General features: G+C 44.0%; 1 protein-coding gene across 2 annotated transcripts in view; it reads left to right on the top strand.

Moving 5' to 3' along the window:
- The window catches only part of vps13b (vacuolar protein sorting 13 homolog B), a 284,391-nt gene that overhangs the window by 19,505 nt on the left and 241,310 nt on the right, over positions 1-23,576 (top strand). For both annotated transcript variants that reach the window (XM_078095599.1, XM_078095600.1), the window contains exons 5-13: positions 5,183-5,350; positions 6,559-6,740; positions 8,085-8,259; positions 13,112-13,386; positions 16,049-16,144; positions 17,444-17,566; positions 18,290-18,427; positions 19,989-20,076; positions 22,209-22,394. In XM_078095599.1, coding sequence (XP_077951725.1) covers positions 5,183-5,350; positions 6,559-6,740; positions 8,085-8,259; positions 13,112-13,386; positions 16,049-16,144; positions 17,444-17,566; positions 18,290-18,427; positions 19,989-20,076; positions 22,209-22,394 — 1,431 coding nt within the window. The remainder of the gene's footprint in view (positions 1-5,182; positions 5,351-6,558; positions 6,741-8,084; positions 8,260-13,111; positions 13,387-16,048; positions 16,145-17,443; positions 17,567-18,289; positions 18,428-19,988; positions 20,077-22,208; positions 22,395-23,576) is intronic.

Raw genomic sequence — 23,576 nt, 5'->3', positions numbered from 1 at the left:
GCTCCCTTTGGGCCTGCCTCCAATAGATCCCCCAAGGTAGGTGTGTGTGTGGTTTCTTAGTGTTTCTGGGTTAAATTCAGAACATACCCCACACTGCTCCAGCAATGGACCTTGTTTCAACCCATTACAGGCTGTAGAGACAACTCTGAGGTCAAAGGTTGCGGCACCTCAATAACAGCGAGGAAGCAGATGAATGCTGTAATCTCAGCCGTTCTAATTAAAAAGGTGGAGGTTAAAAGGTAGATGGGGTAAAACTAACCAGCCATGACTCAGACAGAGGATGTTTTACTAAGAACGCGATGCAAAACAATCCTGTCAAACCGAGTCTTTAGTATTTAAAAGATGTTTTTACAAAGGTTTGGACACGGCAAACAAACTCAGGCAATTTAGTAGCCATTCATTGATTAGTCCATTTTAGGCATGTTATAGTCATCCAGTGTGCATACAGATGTAGCATTTTCATTACTGCCTTAAACACATCCTATCGCTTAAACAAAAGCCTGGTGCCACCCTGGCTCTGAAGGTCAAAGCGCTACACTTAAGGGCCTTAATGGAGCTTCAGCTGGGGCTGTCACCCCATGGACACTACTAACATTATTACTAATGAAAAATATAAGTATTGTAAAATACATAGGACAATTCTAAAATTGTATTAGTTACCTTTAATGTGGTCCTATGGTTGGCTACATTAACACTGTTCAGCTGCCTGAATTATTAAACAAAATGCTAAAAAATAGGATAATAAAAAGTTTGTGTTGGACTTTTCTCAAAATGAAACTAAACATTTGTCTGAGTAGGATTGAAGGCCTAACCAGGTGATTATGACGTCTGTTTTCGGATGTTGCATCCTTGTGTCTGGTTGAGCCTCATGCGTGCTAGTTGCACTGCGAAGGGAGTGATGGTCAGAGGCAGATGCGTGCGGACGGGTTCGTAGGACAGTGTGAGCAGCGAGAACAGCAAACCAACCGGCCAGCTTCACCTCCTCGTCAGAGTCCACATTGACAATCATCCGCTTCTCTCCTGTTCAAAACAGCCCAAACAAAACACGGCCGACACTAAAAAGCAGCCACCAGCAATTATCCAGTCGTTTGGCCCTAAGCTCTCACATGCTGAATGAATTTATCCTCCCCGCTCTCCCTGTGGTGCAAAATAGTGATGTTAATTCATATGCCATGGGATTGGTAGCCACACAAAGACCAAAGACCAAGTGCTTGCACCTTGGGCGACTCTGTGAGTGATTATGTTTTCTGCTGCTTGTGGAGGACCAGCGGCCACCGTTTGTGGGAACCGCAATACTCGCAATCCCACTCTGTTGCAAATGTGTTTTGTTTTATATGCGATCAAAGAGATTCAAATATGGCAGGTGTCGCTTTGATTCGAGGCACGGCCTGCTACCTGTGAGGAGGGTGGATCAAAGTTCTAATCAAGATTTCAAAGCTCTACTAAAGGGGCAGTTAGTATGACGTTTCTCTCTGCATTCTGACAGTTTCTATGGAGAAATTCTTACTTGTCACATGTGATAACTTCTATTTATTTAAGTTATTCTATTTTTCCCTATGAATTAATACAATAATTGAGCTTGGTCACAAAGTATGTAGTCTAGGGCTGTCAAAATTGCTCAAAAATGACATTCGAATATTCACCTTAAAAAACACCTATATTTGAATATGTGGTTGCACATTAGGCATGTCAATAACAGGAAAAATGACCACTTGTTTATGTAATTTATTTAAGTTTAAACATATTTTACAATATATTACCTTCAAACAAGTAAATTGAAAAATTAAATTGAATAGAGCGGGTGCGCTGGGAACCACAAGGTTGGTGGTTTGAGTCCTGGCTGCCCCATGTCGGTCCCTGGTCCCTGGGCAAAAATGTAAAAAGCCATGGGTTAATAATGCAATGTAAGTCGCTTTGGATAAAAGTGTCAGCTAAATGACCTGTAATATAATGTAATGTAAATTAACTAATGGGCAAGACCGCAGATCTCTTTGTCGCTCTCTCTCCTACACCGTCGTGCTCTCTGCGCATAGCGGTTTACATGAACGACAACAATAAACAAATGCTGAGTGATCGAGAGTTTTGTGCAAGGAATTTAAGGTTGTGATTCTTGTCACAAATATGGCAGGATTCATTCAGTGATTGATGCAAATATTATTAACATCAATGGAAGTTTTACGTACCGACATTGAACACTCCGAGCGAGCTGTGCTGTGGTAAACATGGAACCTTTCCATGGCATGAAACGGCATATAATCAAACTAGTGCATGAAGCTGTTGTAGCCATCAGTCAGTAGTCAGGCACGCGCCCAACCGCAAAGCAGACAGTCTTTTTTTTTTCCCACATTCGAATATTAATTTTCACATTCGAATAGTTGTTTTAAACAACTATTCAAGTATATATTCGAACATATTCGGACTTGAATCTACAGATTGAAACCATTTCACTGCGCTTTTGTAGCTATGTTTTTGTCCAAGAATTTTGCTTGCATGCACGGCTGTGTTGTGTAAGTACACGTGTGATTGGATGAGATCGAGATTGGGCATGGGCTGAATTGCAAACACACTCCTGAGATAAATCCACGGTCCAGTGCTACTGCTGTCCTGGTACCGGAGCCTTTACTCTAAATAAATAAATAAATACAGCAGCTTTTCTGGTATTACTGGGAAATGCTGCTTATGGAGAGGGAATATCCCATGCTGGTAAAGGCTGGGGCTTTCTCCTGCTCTGGAGACCTGCTGTACCATGCATGACTGAGTTCTGTCAATCTACAGTTTTACTGTAGTAAAGCCTTAAGAGGCCCTGGCGCTAATCGAATGGCTAACATCACCAAGTGGTGGTGGTAGCCTGGTAATAACATAAGCTTTGCTGTGTTTCCATCTTCCATCTTCTTTCTTGCATTGGTGAGATCCTTGTTTACATTTCTGGCATTTTATATTTTATAGATAAAGATATATATATAAGATATATCTAGATATAGATTTTATAGATATAACATTTATTTGATAAAGATACAAATAACTGAGTCAACACATGAAAGGTGCCCACAGTAGCCACCGTGTATGTCCTCTTGACTACATGGTTAACCGTATATTCCAGTATAACACTTGAGTACAAGCATACAGTCCATTTATTGTCTGATGGACTTGTCAATGTTGCTGTCCATGGCTAAGAACTGGAATGCCTGATAGCTGCTAATACTTTCCATATACAGGAAAAGTGGTGAGGCTGGACAGTATAGTGTTTCTTTCCTGTATTGTACAGAAGAGAGTACTTTTCCTGTTCTGAGATCACATAAAGGAGCTGTTTTTTCCATTCATTTTATGGTTGAACAGTTTTAAGTGGGCTACCTCCTTTTGGGCCGCAGCACAGGTGCTGGCTGTGTCAATTGTTTACAGAAGTTCAGAGGGCCGAGATGGCTTGCAGAGAGACGGATAGGGGGCCCCCAGAGTCCGGTGCGGGGCAAGAGGAGGTACAGCAAGTGTAAGAGAGTGCAAAGAGAGAGAGAGAGACACTCTGACACAGGCAAATTAGATCCAGAGAGGGAAATAGCAGGAGGCAAAGTGCCGGTTTTACGGCCGGGCTGCAGGTGCGACTGCAGCTTTCCCCACTGACCCCAGAACTGCAAGGCGCACACTGACGCACACTGACGCACACACGGCCGCATTATGGACGCAAGAAAAGCAGCCAGGCGCTCCCCGGGACTCCGACAAGCACACGCATGCACACAGGGCCACGTACAAATGTCACGAACACACATCGCGTTTATGAGCCCAGTTTAGATTACGTCATGCACTCTTCCTGCCACTCTGTTTGGTCAGGCAGCTAACTCCTGAGGATTTTCTTCAATTGGATTATGCGAATGCATGGACGGGCCTGTGTACAAGTGGCAGAACACTTGACCAATTCATATAAATATTTTCATCAACAGCACCATTTAGTTCTGACCAATTATTGGTTCTGTTTTTCCCGGGCCAGGCATGTAGATCCAGGAAGACAAACATTTGGTTTGGAAAATAAGGGAAAGACATTAAAGGTTTATATGTTTTAACTTGTAGCCACTGTGTTTAACAGTACATGAGAGGAATGAATAATGCTATTGGTCCTGTGGTTGGGAGGATTTATGGCTGTATATTTTCATATTTTATGGTTAAAACTCCCCCGTCTGTAATATTTTAAGTTCCTGCTTGCTTGGTTGAGTAATGACCTGAGCATGTATGTTTTTCCTGCAAAGCTTCTGTTTCTGGGCGTCACTGCGGCCATTAGGAGGTCCCAGTAACACTGCAGGTCTGCTCCCCCAGGCCTGGTGAAACCCAATCTATTGGGCTGCATCCCTCCGCCTCTTCGCCACACGAAGCCGCCGAACCAAACGTCCCCCCCCCCCCCCCCCCCCCCCACCCGAAAATAAATACTCTTATTTCAACATTTCTGTTTCTTTCCACATACAAAATGGATTTCTTATGCCTTTGTTCTTCTTCACCGCAAACTTTCAAAGTGCTTGTCTCATTCTACTCACATCCTGTAATGCACACAAAGTTTGAAAGTAGGTGATGAAAGACAACTGCAGTAAAGTGTGTTTTCACCTACTTGTTTTTTTTTCTCCTCTTGTCAAGACCCAAGACGTTCCACTGTGCCCTCAATAACTCTTGTCCTGTATAAATATGTATAACGTCTGTATTTTTTATGTGGGAAGGCATGTGTATGCTAATCCAATGAATCTTTCGTACGCCAAAGTGAACCCGGTGGTTTCTACAGGCTTGGGTGGGATACTTTTGAGGCACCGTGTGCATAGTTTGGAGTTAAAAAGAACTTCAGCATCTGAGTTGAGAGCTCTTCAGAGATTCATAAATACACCCAGGATTTGTAGCACTGCTCAGCCAGGGCGACGAGTACAAAGTACAAAGTTTACTTATGGATATTTAGCCTCTTTTCCCTTTACATGTCCCAGGAATAAGCTGAGGCGAAAGAATAACACGTCAGGCCTGCGTCTTATTTACGAGCCAATGAGGATGACTGGGGTCAGTTGTATTGAGCCCAGACTTTTGGGGAATGTGGGTTTGGATTTAACACTTTTTACCCTGTCTCTGTATATTAGTAGACATCTACTAATGTAGCTTCTGTGTGTTCTTATGTGTTCTGCTTTTTAAGATCTCCCTCATGCGTTTGCTCATGTATTGGCAGGTTACGTGCAGAGTCTGATCCGGCGCGTGGTAAACAACGTGAACATTGTGGTGAACAACCTGATCCTCAAGTATGTTGAAGACGACATTGTGCTGTCGGTCAACATCACCTCGGCAGAGTGCTACACCGTGGACGATATGTGGGAGAGGGCCTTCATGGACATCACTGGTGAGCAATGGCTGCTTACATTCCCTGATTGTGGGATTAACTAGTAAATCCACTGAGACAAGAACCTATATACTACAGTAAGTGTTTTGTTTTGTTAGTTCAGACTAAGGTCAGACTGACGTTTCAACAGTCATGGCTCTGAGCATAGATGCCCACAGTCTGCTGCCACAGTAGTCTGTCTCCTCCATCTGATGGGAGCATGTGCAGGTCCAATGCAGAGTGGGCTTAACACGTTTAAACCACAGTAGATGGATTTTAAACCTCAGCATGCCACATGTAAACAGAACAGTAAGATGCTTAATCCTTCTGGGACCTTGCTTTTGATGGTTCCCAGGTTAATGTGTTATGTTTGCAATAGTTTATTCTCCCTTTACCAATAACTGTCCCTATTAGTTCTTAGAACTAGAAAATAACTTTTAGCTTTTTACATCTAACACAGAACTCTTTGATTTGTCACATTGTTGTGTTCCGTAGAGGGCCTAAAACTTCCTTTGAAATCTGGTTGCAACTATGCAGAGATAACGGAGCGATTTATGTCTCACAAGCCTGGGATCCCACCCAATGTTAATGTTCCATACAAGCGATCAACTTTTCAAATGCGTTTACTGACTGAAGGCCCTTCTGGGTACAGGCTGCATATGGTTTAGAAGCCGTGGCGTAGCTCAGACTCTGGAGTTCCTAGGGTTACTGACATAAAATTACAATTATTTCAAACTTGAACTACCTCAAAACGATGAAGATAGAGCTGCTGCTTCACAGGGAGTCGCAACAGCCTATATCAACAGAGAAATCACGGAGTCATTTTCTGTCTTTTGGAATATCTTGTCAAGGGGGCTATTCCAACGTGTAAGGCAAGTAGTGGTTACAACAGTACTTACTGGCACTGTTCACAGACAGAATGAAATATTTCTGGGAATGATGAGTGCTCTTCTCACGCTGCCAGGGGTGAGAGAGTCCGTGACTATTGAGAATCTGATGACACACCACTTGGTTGTACAAAAGTCACTTAACACACCAGCTCTGTGAGGCCTGCTGAGTCTCCCCTGACTCTCTATGTCACAGATAATGAGGATTTACTGTCAGGGTCTGCTCTCTGTAAGTGGGCTCATGACTCTTCTGCACACATGCATGTATGTTGGTTCTATGTCAACCCGTTCATTGTGTTTCATGCAGCCACTTGTTTTTATGTTTTTTTTTCCTCTGTGAAGCTCCAGAGCTGGTCCTAAGGAAAGTCATCAACTTTGCTGACTGCACCGTGTGCTTGGACAAGCGGAATGCCAGTGGCAAAATCGAGTTTTACCAAGACCCGCTGCTCTACAAATGCTCCTTCAGAACCCGTCTCCATTTCACCTACGACAACATCAATTCCAAGATCCCATCCGTCATCAAAGTGAGCAGCAGTGACAGTATCATCTTCCACAGGCAAAGATCAGAAAGAAGTGTTTTACACGCTCAATTCGATGGCTTCTTGCTATTGTCCAAACATGTCACATACAGTATTGTATGTAGGTCAATAGCAAGATACTGACTAAGTTCAGCCCATTGCTTAATACAGCTAATTTTAGTACAAATAATGATTTGTTTCTGTTGTACCATCAGTATTTGGGGTAGACTAGTGGTAATATTTTAACAGCATATCTGTACATTTTGTTCTGCTTCTCTGAAAAGTGGCACATTGATTCAGTCTGTTTGGTTTGAGAGAAGAACAAAATGCTATTCCTATCTGGGCCGAGTTAATCAATGTTCAAGAACTAGTCAACCACGCTGATGTGATTGAGAAGAGCCAATCTAGAGGACGGTCTCATGTCATGAAGCAACAGTTTTTGGATTACACTGAGGTTGAGAATTGGTAAATTATGCAAACTATGCTAATGGACAAACTAACTGCCTTTCCTGATGCAGTTTTAATCACATAAACCCTGGGTTCAAATAATGAGGTTGATAAGTCTTTTTTACAGTAGATGGTCACATTGCCTTCTGTTCATGTTTGGTTCATGTTTTGACTGTGACGCTCTATAATTTTTTCACTCCTATGATAGATAGAGAGATACTTTATTGATCTCTCAAGAGGGACATTTTGGTATCACAGCAGCATGTACAGGGAAGAAAATAGAATAAAAAGATACACATTATATACAATATAATAAGATAGAAATATTAAATTATTAAATTAAATTAAATTAAATAAACTAAAACTGAAACAAAAGAATAACCTTCCAAAAGAGACAATAATAATAATTTGTAAAAGGGGAAGAGGAAGAGCAGCAACATCACAGCAGTACAGGATTATTATTGTCATTATTTAGGGAATCTGTTAAACAAATTGAGCACCGTAAGTGGCCTTGTTAAGGCTGGCTTTGGTAAGGTTTTCATTGTGTCCTGTCATCATAACCACAGACATCTAGAGTAGTTGTTCCCGTTACGGCATGTTAAGCAACAGCATTAGTGAGTCTTGACTGTATTACAGTGTAAATCAAACCCAAATGGACCTGACCTCTTGTAACCTGACTGTATGTTCTTGCTTCTTGTTGCTTTATACAGTACTTTTACTTGCATTTAGGTCACGTACATCCTCCACATGCAACTCCCAGCATCCTCCTGTTATTTAGAGGGGGGTCGACACCTGTTCTTATTAAGCATTCCTATTCACAATAGGCATATGTTTACAATCATGTAAGCACATAATGCGAACACCAAAATCACTTACAATTTTATCTTGTCCATGTTTCTTCAGATCCAAACCATGGTGGAGAGCCTGAAGTTGTCCATCACTGATCAGCAGCTGCCCATGTTTATCCGCATTTTAGAGCTGATTATTGCCCTCTACTATGGGGAAATCGGAGGACACAAAGAGGGCGAGGGAGAAGAGGCCAGTGTTCTTGTCAGGGAGGCTGGAGCAATTTTACCCGGTGAGTTTTTTTTCACTTTGTTCATTTAGTTAATTTATTATCTAAAAGAAACAAAACTCTGGGTATCTTTTATTAATTTGAAATATTTTCAAAAGTTCTAAACCAAGTTTCTTAAAAATGTCTTTAGAATTTGCCACCTGAAGACACATTTGGTTAGGTCAATTCAGCTTTTCTTTTCTTTTTTCTTTTCACCTACACAAGATGGTAGTTTAATGCCTGAGGCCCCTACTTTTTGCTGTAGCTGTACTGTTATATACTGAGCAAAGGATGTAGGCAGCAAAACAACCACAACGCATTTCTAAATGATATATTGAGGTCTCAAAGTGATGTAACGAGAGTGTCAGTATTGTTTCTGTAATGGTGGTTAATGAGCTGTGCGGCGGTGCACATAACTTGGAAGCTTCTCAGGCGGTGTTCTCTTTGCCCACTGCCTCATTCTCTTCAGAGAGCTATGTCCGACATATGAAGAGTCAAGCACAGGCCAATCTCTGGTTCTGTGATGAGAGCCCTCCATTGAGGAGCGGACCACAACAGACACATGCAGTCGGTTTCCAGCGTACCACATACAGCCTTTCATGATCTCACACTAAATACTCATCTCAGTCCATCTATCCATCCATTTTCAACCGCTTATCCGGGGTCGGGTCGCGGGGGCAACAACTCCAGCAGGGGACCCCAAACTTCCCTTTCCCGGGCCACATCTACCAGCTCTGACTTGTGGATCCCAAGGAGTTCCCAGGTCAGTGCAGATATATAATCTCTATACCTAGTCCTGGGTCTTCCCAAGGGCCTCTTCCCAGCTGGCCGTGACTGGAACACCTCCCTAGGGAGGCGCCCAGGGGGCATCCTCACCAGATGCCCAAACCACCTCAACTGGCTCCTTTCGACGCAAAGGAGCAGCGGCTCTACTCCGAGCTCCTCACGAATGGCTGAGCTTCTCACCCTATCCCTAAGGGAGACGCCAGACACACTCCTGAGGAAACCCATTTCGGCCGCTTGTACCCGTGACCTAGTTCTTTTGGTCATGACCGATCCTTCATGACCATAGGTGAGGGTAGGAACGAAGATTGACCGGTAGATCGAGAGCTTTGCCTTCCGGCTCAGCACTCTTTTCGTCACAACGGTGCGGTAAAGCGAGTGCAATACCGCCCCCGCTGCTCCGATTCTCCGGCCAAACTCCATCTTCCCCTCACTCGTGAACAAGACCCCAAGGTACTTGAACTCCTTCACTTGGGGTAAGGACATCACTCTTTTGGCACTGTCCCAGACTTCCACGCAATGTTGAAGAGGCGTGTCATCCAGGGTTCCCGCCCCTTGATGCATCCCAGCCAAATAGAGCAATATCGGGTCCCAGATCCTGGTGGGCAACGTCGGCCTTTGTGGCACCGGGAGCGAATGATGCTGCACGGGGAAGTGGTTGGCAGAGGGAGGCATGCGGCCCAGCACAACGCGGCCCATTCGCTCACTCCCTCTGACTCGCTCCCTGCATGTTGGCCTGGAACTTTTACTGCTAGTTGGCGCAGCTTCCAGTTCAGTGTCCAATGCCAGATGTAGTCGGTGTCATGCTACTGCTATGCGGAGCCTCTGAGAATGAATTAGTATCCCATCACAAAAATATACAGGAGGGGACCAGCTCTTGGAACCTGAGCGCCCCCGGATCTTGTTATGCTGGAAGTAATCGACGAAGGGAAGAAGCTGAAGGAAAGCAGTGGAGGGGCTGCGTGTGTGTGTGTGTGTGTGTGTGTGTGTGTGCGTGTGCGTGCGTGCGTGCGTGCATGCGTGTACTGTAGGTGGGTGTATTTTTGTCGGGAGGTGTTGCTGCAGGAACATATGGTTTCACTGTATTCATTTTAGATTTAAGGAGTAAAAACTGAATTATTTTAATAAAATTAGCGGAATTACAGCCCAAATGATTTACTATTCGTAATAAAGAATGCATTTCTCTTTACCACAACAGGCAAACTCATTTATTTCTATATTTATGAATGTTGATGCTTATAGTTACAGAGTCTGCTTCAATGCCTATTCCTTTACAGTGGGTTGCAGTTTGTGGGAAACAATTATTGTCACATGATTGTAGAACATGATCCTGGTATTATAGGTCGTTCTGCATCAAATTCATTAGATTTCATATAGGCCGTTTGTGGTGAAACGTTGCTGTATTATCTGACTCCAATATCCTCTATCTGTCTGTCTGTCCTTGTGTGTGTATTTATTTGTCCTACCTTACTCTTAAAATTAGTTTTTCCCCCATCTAAAGGTGTTTTTCTTTTTGCCAATTAAAGTGGAAAAAGCCTTGTAATGTGTTTACGTGCCCAGGAATTAGCGTGGCTGCAGTTTGTTTGATTCCTTCTCTTTAAGGGAAGAGCCAATGTCTCATTAATGAATAGCCCTAATAGCTCAACGGTGCGGGACACAAACCAAACCAACCCTTTCCAATCAGACGGCTGAAATTCAATGAAGTCTCTGATACACTGTAAAATATTTCAGCGGTTGGAAACACCGATGACTATCATGCTTGGATGACCAGCACAGAGCCATGTACAGTTAGTGGAGAATTAATATAGTGCGTGTCTGTGTGTGTGTGTGTGTGTGGGGGGGGGGGGTCTGAGAGCCTGTTTGTGTGTTTGTCAAAGGTCAATATGTTTTTAGTATTGGCTCTATGGGAGTGCCTCAGAAACGTATCGTCCTGAGGCCACAGGCTATCTGCTCTTTATGAACCTCATGTGGCTCCCTTTATACAGCCCCAGTGACGTGATGGGGCCCCTTTTTAATCAACCTCTCCCGTTTAATCTGTGTGAAGACGTCGAAGGTAGAATTCAATAGATGCGCGTGGATGAGACAGCTTTTTGTCTCGCAGAGTATTGTTATATACGACTGCTTGAACAGATTTTTTAAAACATTCTCATGTTAATGTCATGTTGGTGGTGTTAAATTGAAACCGTATGCAACACACATGTTCCATATGTCTTCCAATCCTTTACATTAAAACACGTAGGCCAGTGAGGAAGGGCTGAAAGGATCTGATGAGCTGCGAGTAGCCTTTGCTCAGTGGTCAGGTAAGCAGTCCACCTATCCCTCTATAAACATGGAGGGACATCTACTGGCCTGTGTGGGCACTGCCTGCGCTCACTCCTCCCCTCCCATGGTCACAATGTCACTCAGCTGCGCACTCACTTACACGCCCACTCCTAGCCACCACTTGCTAGCTCAGGCGTACACCGTTGCCCGGAGGCCTTGGGCTCATGCTAGGCAAACATGACCCCGATCACATCCCATTACACACCGCTTGTGAGCGCTGCTTGTGGACATGTCCACAACAAAGATTCCAGTCTGGCTGTGATCGCTGTCACAACGGTCCTGTATGTCGTAATGCAGACATTTTGGCCAACCCACATCGCTCTCTGGGAATTTTTTCACTCCCCTCTTTCGGATTAATACTTCAAAGTCTCCATAAGCCGCTCCTTTTTGATCGCTTGATTAGTAATTGTGCCTTTATTTTGATTGCCTCGCTATTTGAACGTAGGCCTCGTCAGGCTGTGACGTGAAGCGAAAGAGCTTAACTTGTTGAACTGACACCTCAAAGGCTTCCATGGACGGGAAACAAAAAGAAGGAAAAAAGAGAAATCAGAGATAAAATCCAGCAGGGAGATTTTGGGGGGAGAAGGAAGGGAGATAAAAAATCCATAACATGGGATTGGGACAAAGTGAAAGATTTAATTAAAATATGTCATAATGTTCACCGCCTTAGCCTCTGGGATTCCTAAGGTGTGACCTCACGGACAATTATTGTTTTCTCACTGAGGATTTGAGGCCGCGAGGAACGGGATTACACATTCTTGCGTATTGACATCAGCTTCCTCTCTCTTCCGAAGTGCGTGGAAACCGGCATGATGGGACGCGTTCGGAGGGCGGTGCCTGTTGGCTCGGGGACCTGTGACACCCCCCCCCACAAAATAGCTTGCCGAAGTGAATGGGTTTCGCCACAGTGCCAACAGGGTGGTCCAGCCAAAGTTCTCTGTTGCTGACACAAGGACCGGCCGCTTGGCTTCCTCAACCCTTTTATTAAAGGCCATTGGCCTCTTTAGCCTCTTTGACAGTAGCCGATGCTCCAGTCGACCCCTGTGCTCCTTACTCTGAGGCGTCGACACACGTCAGTCAATCCTTCATAGGATTCTCCTGTACTCTGCAAGCCCAGAGTGTGCCGATGGCTCGTAGCTACTCTCCTTGCTCGTAGCCTCATTTCAGTCTGTCACCTGCTAAAAAAAACATGTGCGCCCCCCTCCCCAGCTCCTGCTGAATGCATTCTTGGTGGATGCAGCCTGTGCTGCTGGGTCCAGCTCAGCCCTGACCACAGTGATCCAGCGGGCCCTCTGTCAGGATGCTGGCTGACAGACGGCGCCCTCTGGCCTCCACTAGAAGGGGGCTTCCTCTCTGTCCTTCATGCGGCACACACCTGCACGCTGGAGCATTGGCACCACTACAGTGAAACCGCCTTGGTCTCTGCTGTTTTTGTGTGCTCAGTTGACAGCTGAAACATCTTGCTTGTATTAAACTACCCCGAGGGCATGGACAAATTAATTTAGCATGCTGCATTGGGCACAAACACTTCCATTATAAACAGCTTTCTCTCTGTTTGGCCAGTTTGTTTTCACAACCTGCCTCTTTTAATAGACTGAGGTATTGGATAACTATGGATTTATTATAAAGTCCACTTTGTTTGGACCAGCTCTTTGTATGTTTGAAAGTGACTGAATATTCACCTGAAGAATCAAAAGTAGACGTGCAGAAACTAACCCTGACGAACTTTAAAGTTTACATTTCAACTAATTATGCCTTCTTTCCCCATCAGGGATGGATGTGGATCTGGAGAACCAGGGTGCGAGTCAGTACTCCAGCCAAGACCTTTACATGCAGTCTGGGGGTCTTGAAGAGGGAGACCAGGGTTGGGTGTCCTGGGCTTGGTCCTTCATCCCAGCCATCGTAGGCGAAGAGGAGGGATATGAGGAAGGCCTGTATGAGCAGGGAGAGGCAGGAGGCATCCCAACCAACCCACAGCAACTCACACCCAGAGACCCCATTGTTTCTATTGGCTTCTACTGCACAAAAGCCTCTGTTACCTTCAAGGTAAATCGGCTTATGCATTCTCACTCACAATGGTTCCATTCCCAGGTCAAGTGTTACGATGCAGGCCTGTATGTTGTATTTGCCAAATTGCATCACATTTGATTTAGGGTCAAGAAATACTTTAACTAATTTTAGATGCACTGAAAAAATATGTTTTTAAATGTACAACAGCAAACGCAGAAGCAGTTTGTCTAGGGGGCCTTCGTCGCAAGTCAGAAAACTCTTTTGTAAATTCTGTATATACAGATATTTGATGTTGATGTCGAATTTCCTGGTTTAGGATATCGTTGTGTTAACAATTAAAGTTGTTTTTTTCCCTTGCCGCCATTACCCACTCCCTCTCCCCACCCCCTCACTGCGGCTTATATTCTGTGGTGATTTTCAGTAAGAGTCTCAAAGAAGGGCTTGATCTTCAGGAAGTCACAGTCCTCTTTGTCTGAGTGTGTGGTATAAGGGGCGGGTAGTGTAACCGCTAACCGACGTCTCGGATCACGTTAATGTTTTAGACATCATACGTGGTGTGATGAGTATTCAGAAATGGATCCCAAACTTTAATCCTGCCTGCTCATTCAGAATAGTTTGAATTCATCTGCGTTTCCCCTCAGGTTCAGGCACTTCGGATCACATTACTGTGTGTGTGTGTGTGTGTGTGTGTGTGTGTGTGTGTGTGTGTGTGTGTGTGTGTGTGTGTGTGTGTGTGTGTGTGTGTGTGTGTGTGTGTGTGTGTGTGTGTGTGTGTGTGTGTGTGTGTGTGTGTGTATGCGAGGCATGTCTCAGGCCAAACAGACCACGGTTCTTTACTAATAACGTTTAAATTGTTCCTGTATTGTTTGAGTTCTTTTAATCAATTAATTGCCTCTAGTCTGGAGTAATTGCAGACAGCTGAAACGTTCTCGTCTCTTTCCTACAAGGAAGTATTTAGTTGGAGGGAATTTCAGGTCTTTGAGCAGCCACGGCCTAAACCGGCATCTGACATTGACATGAAATCAGAGAGGTATTTTTAGATTGCTAACCCATTACTCCCAAAGATCTGTTTGATCAGAGAAACTGGCAGGATCATTGAATGGCTTTAACACAAAAAATGCATAGTTGAGTGCTTACTATTTATTCCGATCTTTCACGCTCTGCACACCTGCCAAACTCTCACAGCACGGCAGACGTCACGCTGTTCCCTTTGTTTTGCTATTTCTGTTTATTTCAACAACAGCAACGGCGAGCGTTCCCAGAGTCTGCTCCCAACTTTTCTACCCTGTTACATTTCTGAGAAATGGAGTTAAAGATAAAGCCCACACCCCCCGAAAGTCCAATCCAACCTCATAACATTTGATTTGTGTTGGACCCCCCAAGCCATTGACCGAGGCCAGGGCGTCATGAAGGAGAGCTAGCAGGGACATGCTCAGCATTGGTTTTGCTGCTCCACCGCTTCTGCGTCTGCTTTGTGCTAATGGGACAAACGGTGTCCATGTCTGTGTGTGTCTGATCAGCAACTCTTCAGTGTCGGTGCTACAAAGCGCCAGTGTCCTCAGAGACAGCAAAACGTTTGCATCACTCGCAAGGATCTGGAGGGGTGGAGCGGTCTCCGCACGGGATTAAACCGTCAGTCCAACCAGGGGAAGGGAGCCAGTGGGAGAGAGTCCGGTCCACCGGGGGGTGGAGGGGGGGGGGGGGTGTAATAAGGTCCAGCTGCTCCTTGCACTGCACCTGCTTCCTGTGCTAAAAGTTGGACAGACTGTGCAACCTCATTTCTTTAGGTTGGCCTCGGGAGCATCGCAGCTCTGTAGCCGTCTCCCTTTGGCAAGCCTCTCTCTATCTCCACATCCTCTATACACACTGAGTGAATGTTCTTCTTCCAATCACTGCACATTATCAGTTCAACCCGAGTGCTTTAGTCATGTTCTGATTGTCATCCCCAATAAAGAGCAAGCGGGCCTCCCCGGGAGTACCAGAGAAGCGACTGTCATGTGGTTTGATGAATGCCTCTGGCCTGCGTCCAGACTTGGAAAAAGAAAACGGTTCAAACGTCCCAAGGCTGGCATCAAGCCTCTGATCTAAGAAAGATGTCATCCGCCCTTGTTTGGATGTTATTGTTTCTGGTTTTAAGCATTATTTTCAGGGGCCTCCGCGCCCCTCACATCCAAAGACTTGCGTAGCTTTTGTTTATTTTTCAGATCACGTATCTGTTTCTGCAGTGGATTGCAAGTACACACGCACGCACGCACACAATGAGACATACTAAGTTCTAGTTTTAGTGCTGAATTTCTCTGAGATCCGTACTATATCCAAAACTGGTACTTATTCTGTCAAACAAAGCTCAACATTTCTTTGACGAGGTGCCTCTTTTACTCAACCAACTTCCATTTGAGTACTGCAATTATACTACGGTTTTGATTTGTTTTATACGTTTCTAAATGTCTGCTTCTGGGAAGTGACACAGCCTTGATATCAACAAAAATGTAACCATTGGAAATATTCAGTTTTCAATGTGTACAACCTTTGATGTTTCGTGACACCTTGTTGAAGCATTTCACTTCTTTTTTTTCCACAAATGAGTCTTTAGGTCTTTTTGGTTTTCTGTGCTACTGTGATCAATTCACAGAGCAAAATAATGTCCATCTGTCTGAGGAATACTTGATGGTATCTGTCCCCCTCTCTTTGGTCTCAGTTGACGGAGACCCAGTCGGAGAGCAGCTACTACAGTCCTCAGAAGGTCAAGTCCAGAGAGGTTCTGTGCCTGGAGCAGGAGGGAATCACTATCGAGGTACTGGCAAACGCTGCAGTGTAATTCTGTCACCTACAGAACTCTTTTTTTACTGATTTATTCAAAGTGCAATTTGTTATTGATAAATTGTCTACTTCAACCAATGACGGCTTTCTTTTAATCACCTTTTAATCAAAATCTATCACCAGAAAGATCTTTGAACCTAACGAATACTATGAGGTGGTATATTATTATTCCATAAAAACATCAGAGCCAACCATTAGATATTCTGGTGGTAATGTGCCCTCTGCCATCTTGCTACCTGTCGTTGTTAAGACAAATGCAAATCCCCGCCTGCCCTTCAGACCATCCATTATTATTATTGTTAGGTTCCTCTGAACTCCCCTGCCAAGTAGTTTTATAAAAGTTCTCCAGGTCACTAATCTGTGTCAGAGGAATCCGTGTCTGAGTCGGGCCCAACTATGATCATCTCTGCGCTTTCCCCCTCGGTGTTAAAAATATTTTAAAACCCTTTTTCTCTGATTACCTGGTTGGAGCAGGAAAGGACTTTTCTGCTCGTAAGCTCTCTACCAGATGTGAGAAATTCTGAGAGATTTCCAATTCCATTTTGTGTAATTTATGCTTTTGCTGGAAGAGGGAGAGAGCAGTCTGAACTGGGACCAAAAGTGAGAGCGGTGAAAGGCAAAGGGGTGGCTAGTAAAACAGGGAAAAATAGGCCTTGTAATGAATGTGTGGTGAAACGTAAAGTTTTATTGGGTTGTCTGCTGGGTGAAGCAGCGGCTCGGTGAGGGAGGGGCAGGAAAACCTTTCCTGGTTAGAGGGGCTGCTCAAACACCAGGCTGAAGCCGTCTGACCCGCTGCTCTTTTTCATCATCCACAACCTCAGCAGCACCGCCAGCCCTCTCTGCCTTAAACATTCACAATGAATGGAGTTACAAACTCATTCTTTTCAAATGTTGTGTTTTGCTCTGAGGCAAAAAATGTTTAATTTATTTATGTGAATTATTACACAGTTCTGGTGCTGCTGGGCCTCTGTTGACACATTTGAGTTTTTTACATCCTGGGGGTTTTCTTTGGAGTAAGGATTCTGATTCATGTCACCTTCTGTTTAGTTTTTACTTACTTTGATAAAAATTATTAATCATCTGCTATATTAATATTCATTTTTGCGGATGTTATTTTCTCCTGTGCAAGTTGTTGTATCCCTTATTTCTCCTCAATGGAGGAAAAGGCCTCCAGAGTTCCAGAGATCCAGTTTTCCAATAGCTCTTTGTGTCCAGGTGGATAAATGTGGAGTATAAAACTGCATAAAGTTTCTTCCTTTGCTTTTTGTTCCAGGTACTGATGATGGGGGAGCCCTTCTTCGATTGTCAGATTGGCTTTGTGGGTTGTCGGGCCCTCTGCCTGAAAGGCATCATGGGAGTACGGGATTTTGAAGAAAAAATGAACCGACGCGAAGAGGTAAAGACAAAAAAAACTCGAGGAAAATGAAAAGAAAAAGGGGAAAACTTGAGAGGAATCACTTAAGAAAGATCATTTAAAAGCCTAGAAACAGAGATGTTTCACCAAAACTGTCTCCGCGCTGCCTCTATTGCTCCCGAGAGCTTTTAGAGGGAGGCAGAGATGTGGTGTGTAGTGTTAATGGAGGAGACTCAGCTGGCTCTCTGTGATTCACCCTAATGTTCAGTGTTTGCCAGACACACCGCTGTGGCCGCTTCAAACACACCAGCAGCTTATGTGCAGTGCAAAGCTTTTGGAAATCAATGTATTTCAATAAATCACAATAAAAGCAAAATGTAATGTGATTAATTTATGTACAAAGAGGAAACCAGCAATGCCGGCCGTGTGAACGCCGGGCGCCTCAAATAAAAGCCGAAATTAAAAGTTACGTTTTTTACTAATGGTAAGTAATGGTAGTTTTTCTAAGGTATTGTTTATAATAATTGCATGATGATATGTAAACCTATAAAATATTGTTTTATATTCTTTTTATAGTTCTAACTATAAAATATTCTTCTTATAGTTATTTTCTCAAAATAACTACATATTACCTTTATTTTGTGCAAACATAATTGCTAATTAACACCAGTAAAGTAATCTGTCCACGCTGGCACATCGTTACCTTATCCTCCCCACCCCTCTTTCTCTCATTTTTCTCTCCTCTCCCCTCTTTTATCTGCCCAGGACGCAGTGTTCTTCAGCTGTGGGGACAGCCTAGACCGCAAAGGAATGACCTACCTTACCAACTCTCTCTTCGACTACCGCAGTCCAGAGAACAACGGAGTCCGTGCTGAGTTCATCCTGGATACCACTATTCACAAGGTCAAAAAGATGTTGAAGCCTCTTTATTCATGCATCTGCTTCTTTATCTTCAGAAATAAAAAGGGTTCACTTACACTCGTCACTTTCAAGCACGTTTCCTAACACATAGTGTGGGAATGCTAACTTGGCTGACGCAATTATTGACAACTGGGTAGATAAACACTAATCTAAGGTGGTTACATCCCGTCCCTCTTCAAGCTTCCACTGAAAACACTGGAATTACAGCTGTTATCAAATCCAGTGGGAATTAAGTGTTTAACTCTCAGTAGTTCCTCTTTGCAATAAATCACTGTGATTGAAACAACCGTCACTCCTATTATCTCTTGTCAGTCACCCCGCTGCTGGCTGCGGTGGAGGAATGTTCCCCGCTATCTCACCAGTAGTGTTAAGGCCATTATTCCTGATAACCACCAGCTCCCTCCATCAGCCATCCCAGCTGTAGTGTTGACTCTGCTGCAGAAATGTTCATGACCCTCAAGTGAAGCAATTGTTTGGACACCCATCCATCCGTCTACCCACACTTGAAAGTCTTAAAGAGTCAAAGGGTTTTCATGTTAATTCATTAGCGGTTTTGAAACCAGCCAATGGCTTTGATCCAAAAGCACGCCAGAGCCATTAGAGGTCTCCTAATAAATATTACTCATTAACCCGCCTGACTGATAAGGTCCTATTGAAATCTCTGTTTGGGGAGCTAGTGAGTGAGTCTGGGATGGGGGTGTTAAAATGTGTGCGCGGGAGGGGCCTCCCTCATTCTGTTTCTCGCTTGTTCACTCATTCTCTGTTTGTGGTGGTTTGATGTGCAGTAGAAGTATACCTTTCTAATATTGTCTATAGGACAGGGTCAACAGCTCTTAACCTGCAGACTAACACATGGTGACGGGTTATGGTTGAACAATGCCCTCAGGTAGATCAAACGTTTCAATATGTAGCTTTTTATTTGATAGTCCAAAGTCATGCAGAAACTCCAAATGTTTTAGCGCTGTAATGGTAATCCTAATGTTGGATTCATTGTGAGCTAAGCTGGTAGCTACAAAGTGCTTTAACAATCTTCAGGTTTTGTATTTTTATTTCCCCCAACTTTCCAATACACTACTGTTTTTAAAGGCTCTTTTGTTAAAAACTTCCAAAGCCGTTTCACAATATTTCGTCATGTTGAAACTATCAGAAGGTAGAACAGACACTCACCAAAAAGTCCTATCTTATAGAAGATAAGGTACATATTTCTAGTGGCACCAATCCAATGAGAACACTTTTGCTTCCACTTGTAAATTGCTTATTGCTCAACACAGACCGGACGTGATATGTAATAAAGTCACAATTTAAATTGAAGAAAAAGCAACTACAGAGTTGGTTGGTTCTTGGTTGGTTGGTTCCTGGATTCAGTTCCTCCTCCATTTATTTTAGATATTAATGTTATTGTTGAAAAAAAATAACATCAATGCCTCCTTCTTTATCTCTGATTTGTCCCCCTTTGCCGTATCCACCATGACCCCAGTTAAATGCTATCAGCTTGTTTGCTCCCCTCCTGCCATGTTTACCTAACTCTACTTTTGTTTGACAGGAGACCTATACGGAGATAGCAGGCATGCAGCGCTTTGGTGCATTCTACATGGATTATCTCTACACAATGGAGAACAGCAGTGCCAAAGGTACCTTCTTAAGCCATTCTTCCTCACTGTGCCACCTTTTCCCTGTTTGTCTTTATGTCAAGTTCTCCATCTCTGCCGTGCTCTCTATTTCTTCCTCCAAATAGTGTATCCTTTCCTTCTCTTCTTTTCTTCCATTTTTTTCTTCGCCTCTTCTCTTCTGTCTTTTATCTCCTTTTCACTCGCCGTCTCCTCTTTTCCTCTCCTCTCCTTCCCTCTGTGTCGAACAAACCCCCTGAAGACCTGCAGAAAGACCTTCTCTCGTTTGAGCCACCTGGTGCTTGACCCCCCCTGTCCTCAATCTCACCCCAAACTTACCTGGAGGGCAACTGTCAGAAGTGTTTAGTCTGCATTGACACATATTTGGGTTTCTTTCTCTCCGCTGCTTGTTGAAACATTGTTCACCCCCTGTCTCTTTACCTGTAAGCTCTTGAGAAAGTGAATAGGCTCTTTTGGCTAGTTAGGTGTCACTCCCCTTGGCAGACGCTCAAAGACGGGATGGATTTCTCATTCTTCAGCCGCGGCAGTGAAAAATGTTTGTTCAAGTCTGAAAGATCTCAAGTTCCTATTAAGAGATAAAGTGGCACCACATCTTATTCGAAATACTATATGCAACAAACGTCTCCACGGATAAGTGTGATTTTCAAGCATTTTATTTAAATGCTGCAAGGAAGCTCTATGACACCTGACTAACATTCCCAAGTCCTCCAGCACACAAAACAAAAATACAGATAAATAAGGAAATCTAACATTCTCAGCACTTTTCCGATTCAGTCGGACAAACCCCCTACCGTGTCTGCATATATGGCTAAAGCGATAGTTAAAGTAAGCTTTACGACTTGTGTAACTGGCAAACATAATGTTGGAAATGACCACTTAGAGCAATGACTAACTCTTATATACTGCACATTTTCCCTTCTAATTAACACCCCCAAAATCCCGGTGAACCGGTTGAACCGCGTTGAACAGGTCATTTGATGTGTAACTGTTGCAGTCTAGTGTCACCTGTGTTGGTTCACTTGCCGTCCTTTGTTCTCCCTTTTGGACTAGGCTATTTTTTCCTCCTGTATGACAGCCACAGATAATCATCTAAATTAAAAAAAACATTGATACTGTCATCCTGACCTGTCAAAGTAATTTCTGACAGCAGGATAAGTGTCAGTCTCTTTTCCTGCGGGACGGCCGTAGTTACCCTTGTCAATTGGAATGCTTCTCTTCTGTCAGAGTTTCTCTTCTTCTCGGACGCGGACCATATCCAGTGTCAACCAAACAAATTACTTTCCATCGCCATGGGACTAACATAAACTCTGAGTCAACCGAAACACTAACCGACCCAGGTCACACTCACCATTGACTTCACATTAGAGCCCCGCTGCAGATTAAAACCTTTTTTTGTTTTAATCTTGAGGAAATGGAGACACTTTAAATCTTCTAAATCCCGGCTAATTTCTGCCTCCTCGTCATTTCACTGACCGTTCTAACTGCGGCCATATGGTTGACATTAGGCCTAATCCATTGCAGTCAACTCTTACTGAAGAAGGGAAAGGGAAGTGGCATGGCCTTTTATAAACCCCCAGAATTAAGTTAGTTTCACTCCATCCCCCAACCCTTTCAGCTAAAAACTCTGGCTTTCTGAGCTGCAATAATCTCTGTTGTAGTGACAGAATGTAATGGGAATAAATATTTTTGACCCATCGTCCTCACCCTCTCTCGCTGCCATTCACCCACCCCCTTCTTTTATTTTTTAATTTCTGCCTCTTTTATTACTGGGAAGTGCACCTCTGGAACAGGGTCCTGAGATGAATGAAGGGAAAGCTGTATCACGGAAGACATTTGGAAAATTCATTATTCCATGGGGTCTACGTGAGCTGCTCTCTGCTGCTGCATCTCTGTTGGCTTTTGCCCAAACACACGAGAAGATTCTATACTGAAGTTGTGCAGTACACAATTAAAATAAATAACTGGGATACAGGGAAACAGGTTGCTTCTATAGCTATTTGTCAAAAGCATACAACTCTGTAGGTTAAATAGAGTATGTGGCATGTCTGCTGACCTTGAAAAGTGTGTAACATCCTCATGTTTGTTTCCGCACATATGTATGTAATGAATGCACGCATGCGTGTTTCTGTGCGCAGGCTCTCAGGACTTCTCTGTCTTAAGTACGGAAGAGGTGGTGTCCGCTGTCCAAGAGACTTCCATCAAGAGGCTGGTGGTGGGACCTCTGGACGTCAAGCTAAACAGCAGTGCTGTCCACCGCATCCTCAAGATGGTCACCTGTGCCATGGACCACGAGTATGAGCCCTACTGCGGACCACAGCCAGGTCGGTTTGCTCAGCAGCTAACGGCTGATTGTTCCCTTTCCTCTCTCGCCTTCCTGTCGGCGTTGTTCTACTGTGATGAGCAGAAAACCCCCAGCAGCTTGCACTTTACAATATCCTCATCACATTGTTATTTCCTCCCACAACCCTTCTTTCAACACACAGCTATGCATGAAAACAGTGACCCTTTGGACCACACGAGGGAGGCTAAGCCAAACACCTTTTGTGTTGGTGGATGTCCCAGCAGTGCTATTGATGAGCTCATCCCTGGGATGTTGTGAGAGAAATTGAGAGTAGATAAAGAAGGAAGTATAAACCAAAGCAACCTTTTTCAATCAGGATGGGACGGCTAGCTCTCACCGCCGTCTGAAAATCATTGAATGAAATAAAGAACATTTCAGCGGTTGGAAACACAGATGACTAACATGCTTGGATGGACCAGCCGTTCACAGAACAGAACCATGTACAGTTAGTGAAGAGTTATGAAGCGCGGGTGTGTCTGTGTGCGAGAAGTAGAGGTCAGGAGGTCAAAGACATGACTATCTTTCTACTCATCGTGTCCTCTTCTGTGCTCCTCCTCATACGCTCCTCCCCCAAAACCCGCTGTAAATAGAGACCAATTTGGCTGGTGTTTGTGTATCTTATAAAACATAGCACTATTTAGAGCGAGTTTCCAACTTTAATTTATTTCTAAGTTATTGCTCAACAAAATTTGTAGAAGTGCAGTAATAAGAGGTTTTTGTGTGTATCGTATTTCTGCCTTTTCTTTGTGCATTGTACTGTGAGTGTTTTGGTGTGTGTAATTATGCCTCTGTATACCACGTGAGCTGCTTGTCTTTAGTCATTTGGATGTTGATTGTGAATATTGTCGAGCCCTGTCATGTGCTTGGATTGGACATGGCAGCCCCAGATGAACCTGATGCGGACCTGTGGCTTTAGGCCAAGGAGCAAAAGCAGCTCTGAGATCAGGTTCTGAGCCCACCTTGGAGCTGGGAATGTAGCCCAACAGAACCTTTACTGAAAAGAACAAGCCCGTGTCCTGGGACGGAGGCCAAGGCTGTTTGCTAACAAAGCGCTCAGGGTTTGGTCCAGCTTGGGCCCTGGACCCGGTTAAGCGGTTCAGTTCCTCGGGCACGCCGTCCTTTGGGAAGCTCTGACCTGGCTCTTCTCTTCTCCTTTTTGACT

The sequence above is a fragment of the Gasterosteus aculeatus genome, chromosome 20, assembly GCF_964276395.1.
Source record: "Gasterosteus aculeatus chromosome 20, fGasAcu3.hap1.1, whole genome shotgun sequence".
NCBI lineage: Eukaryota > Metazoa > Chordata > Actinopteri > Perciformes > Gasterosteidae > Gasterosteus > Gasterosteus aculeatus.
This window is presented reverse-complemented; position numbering and strand designations above follow the sequence as displayed.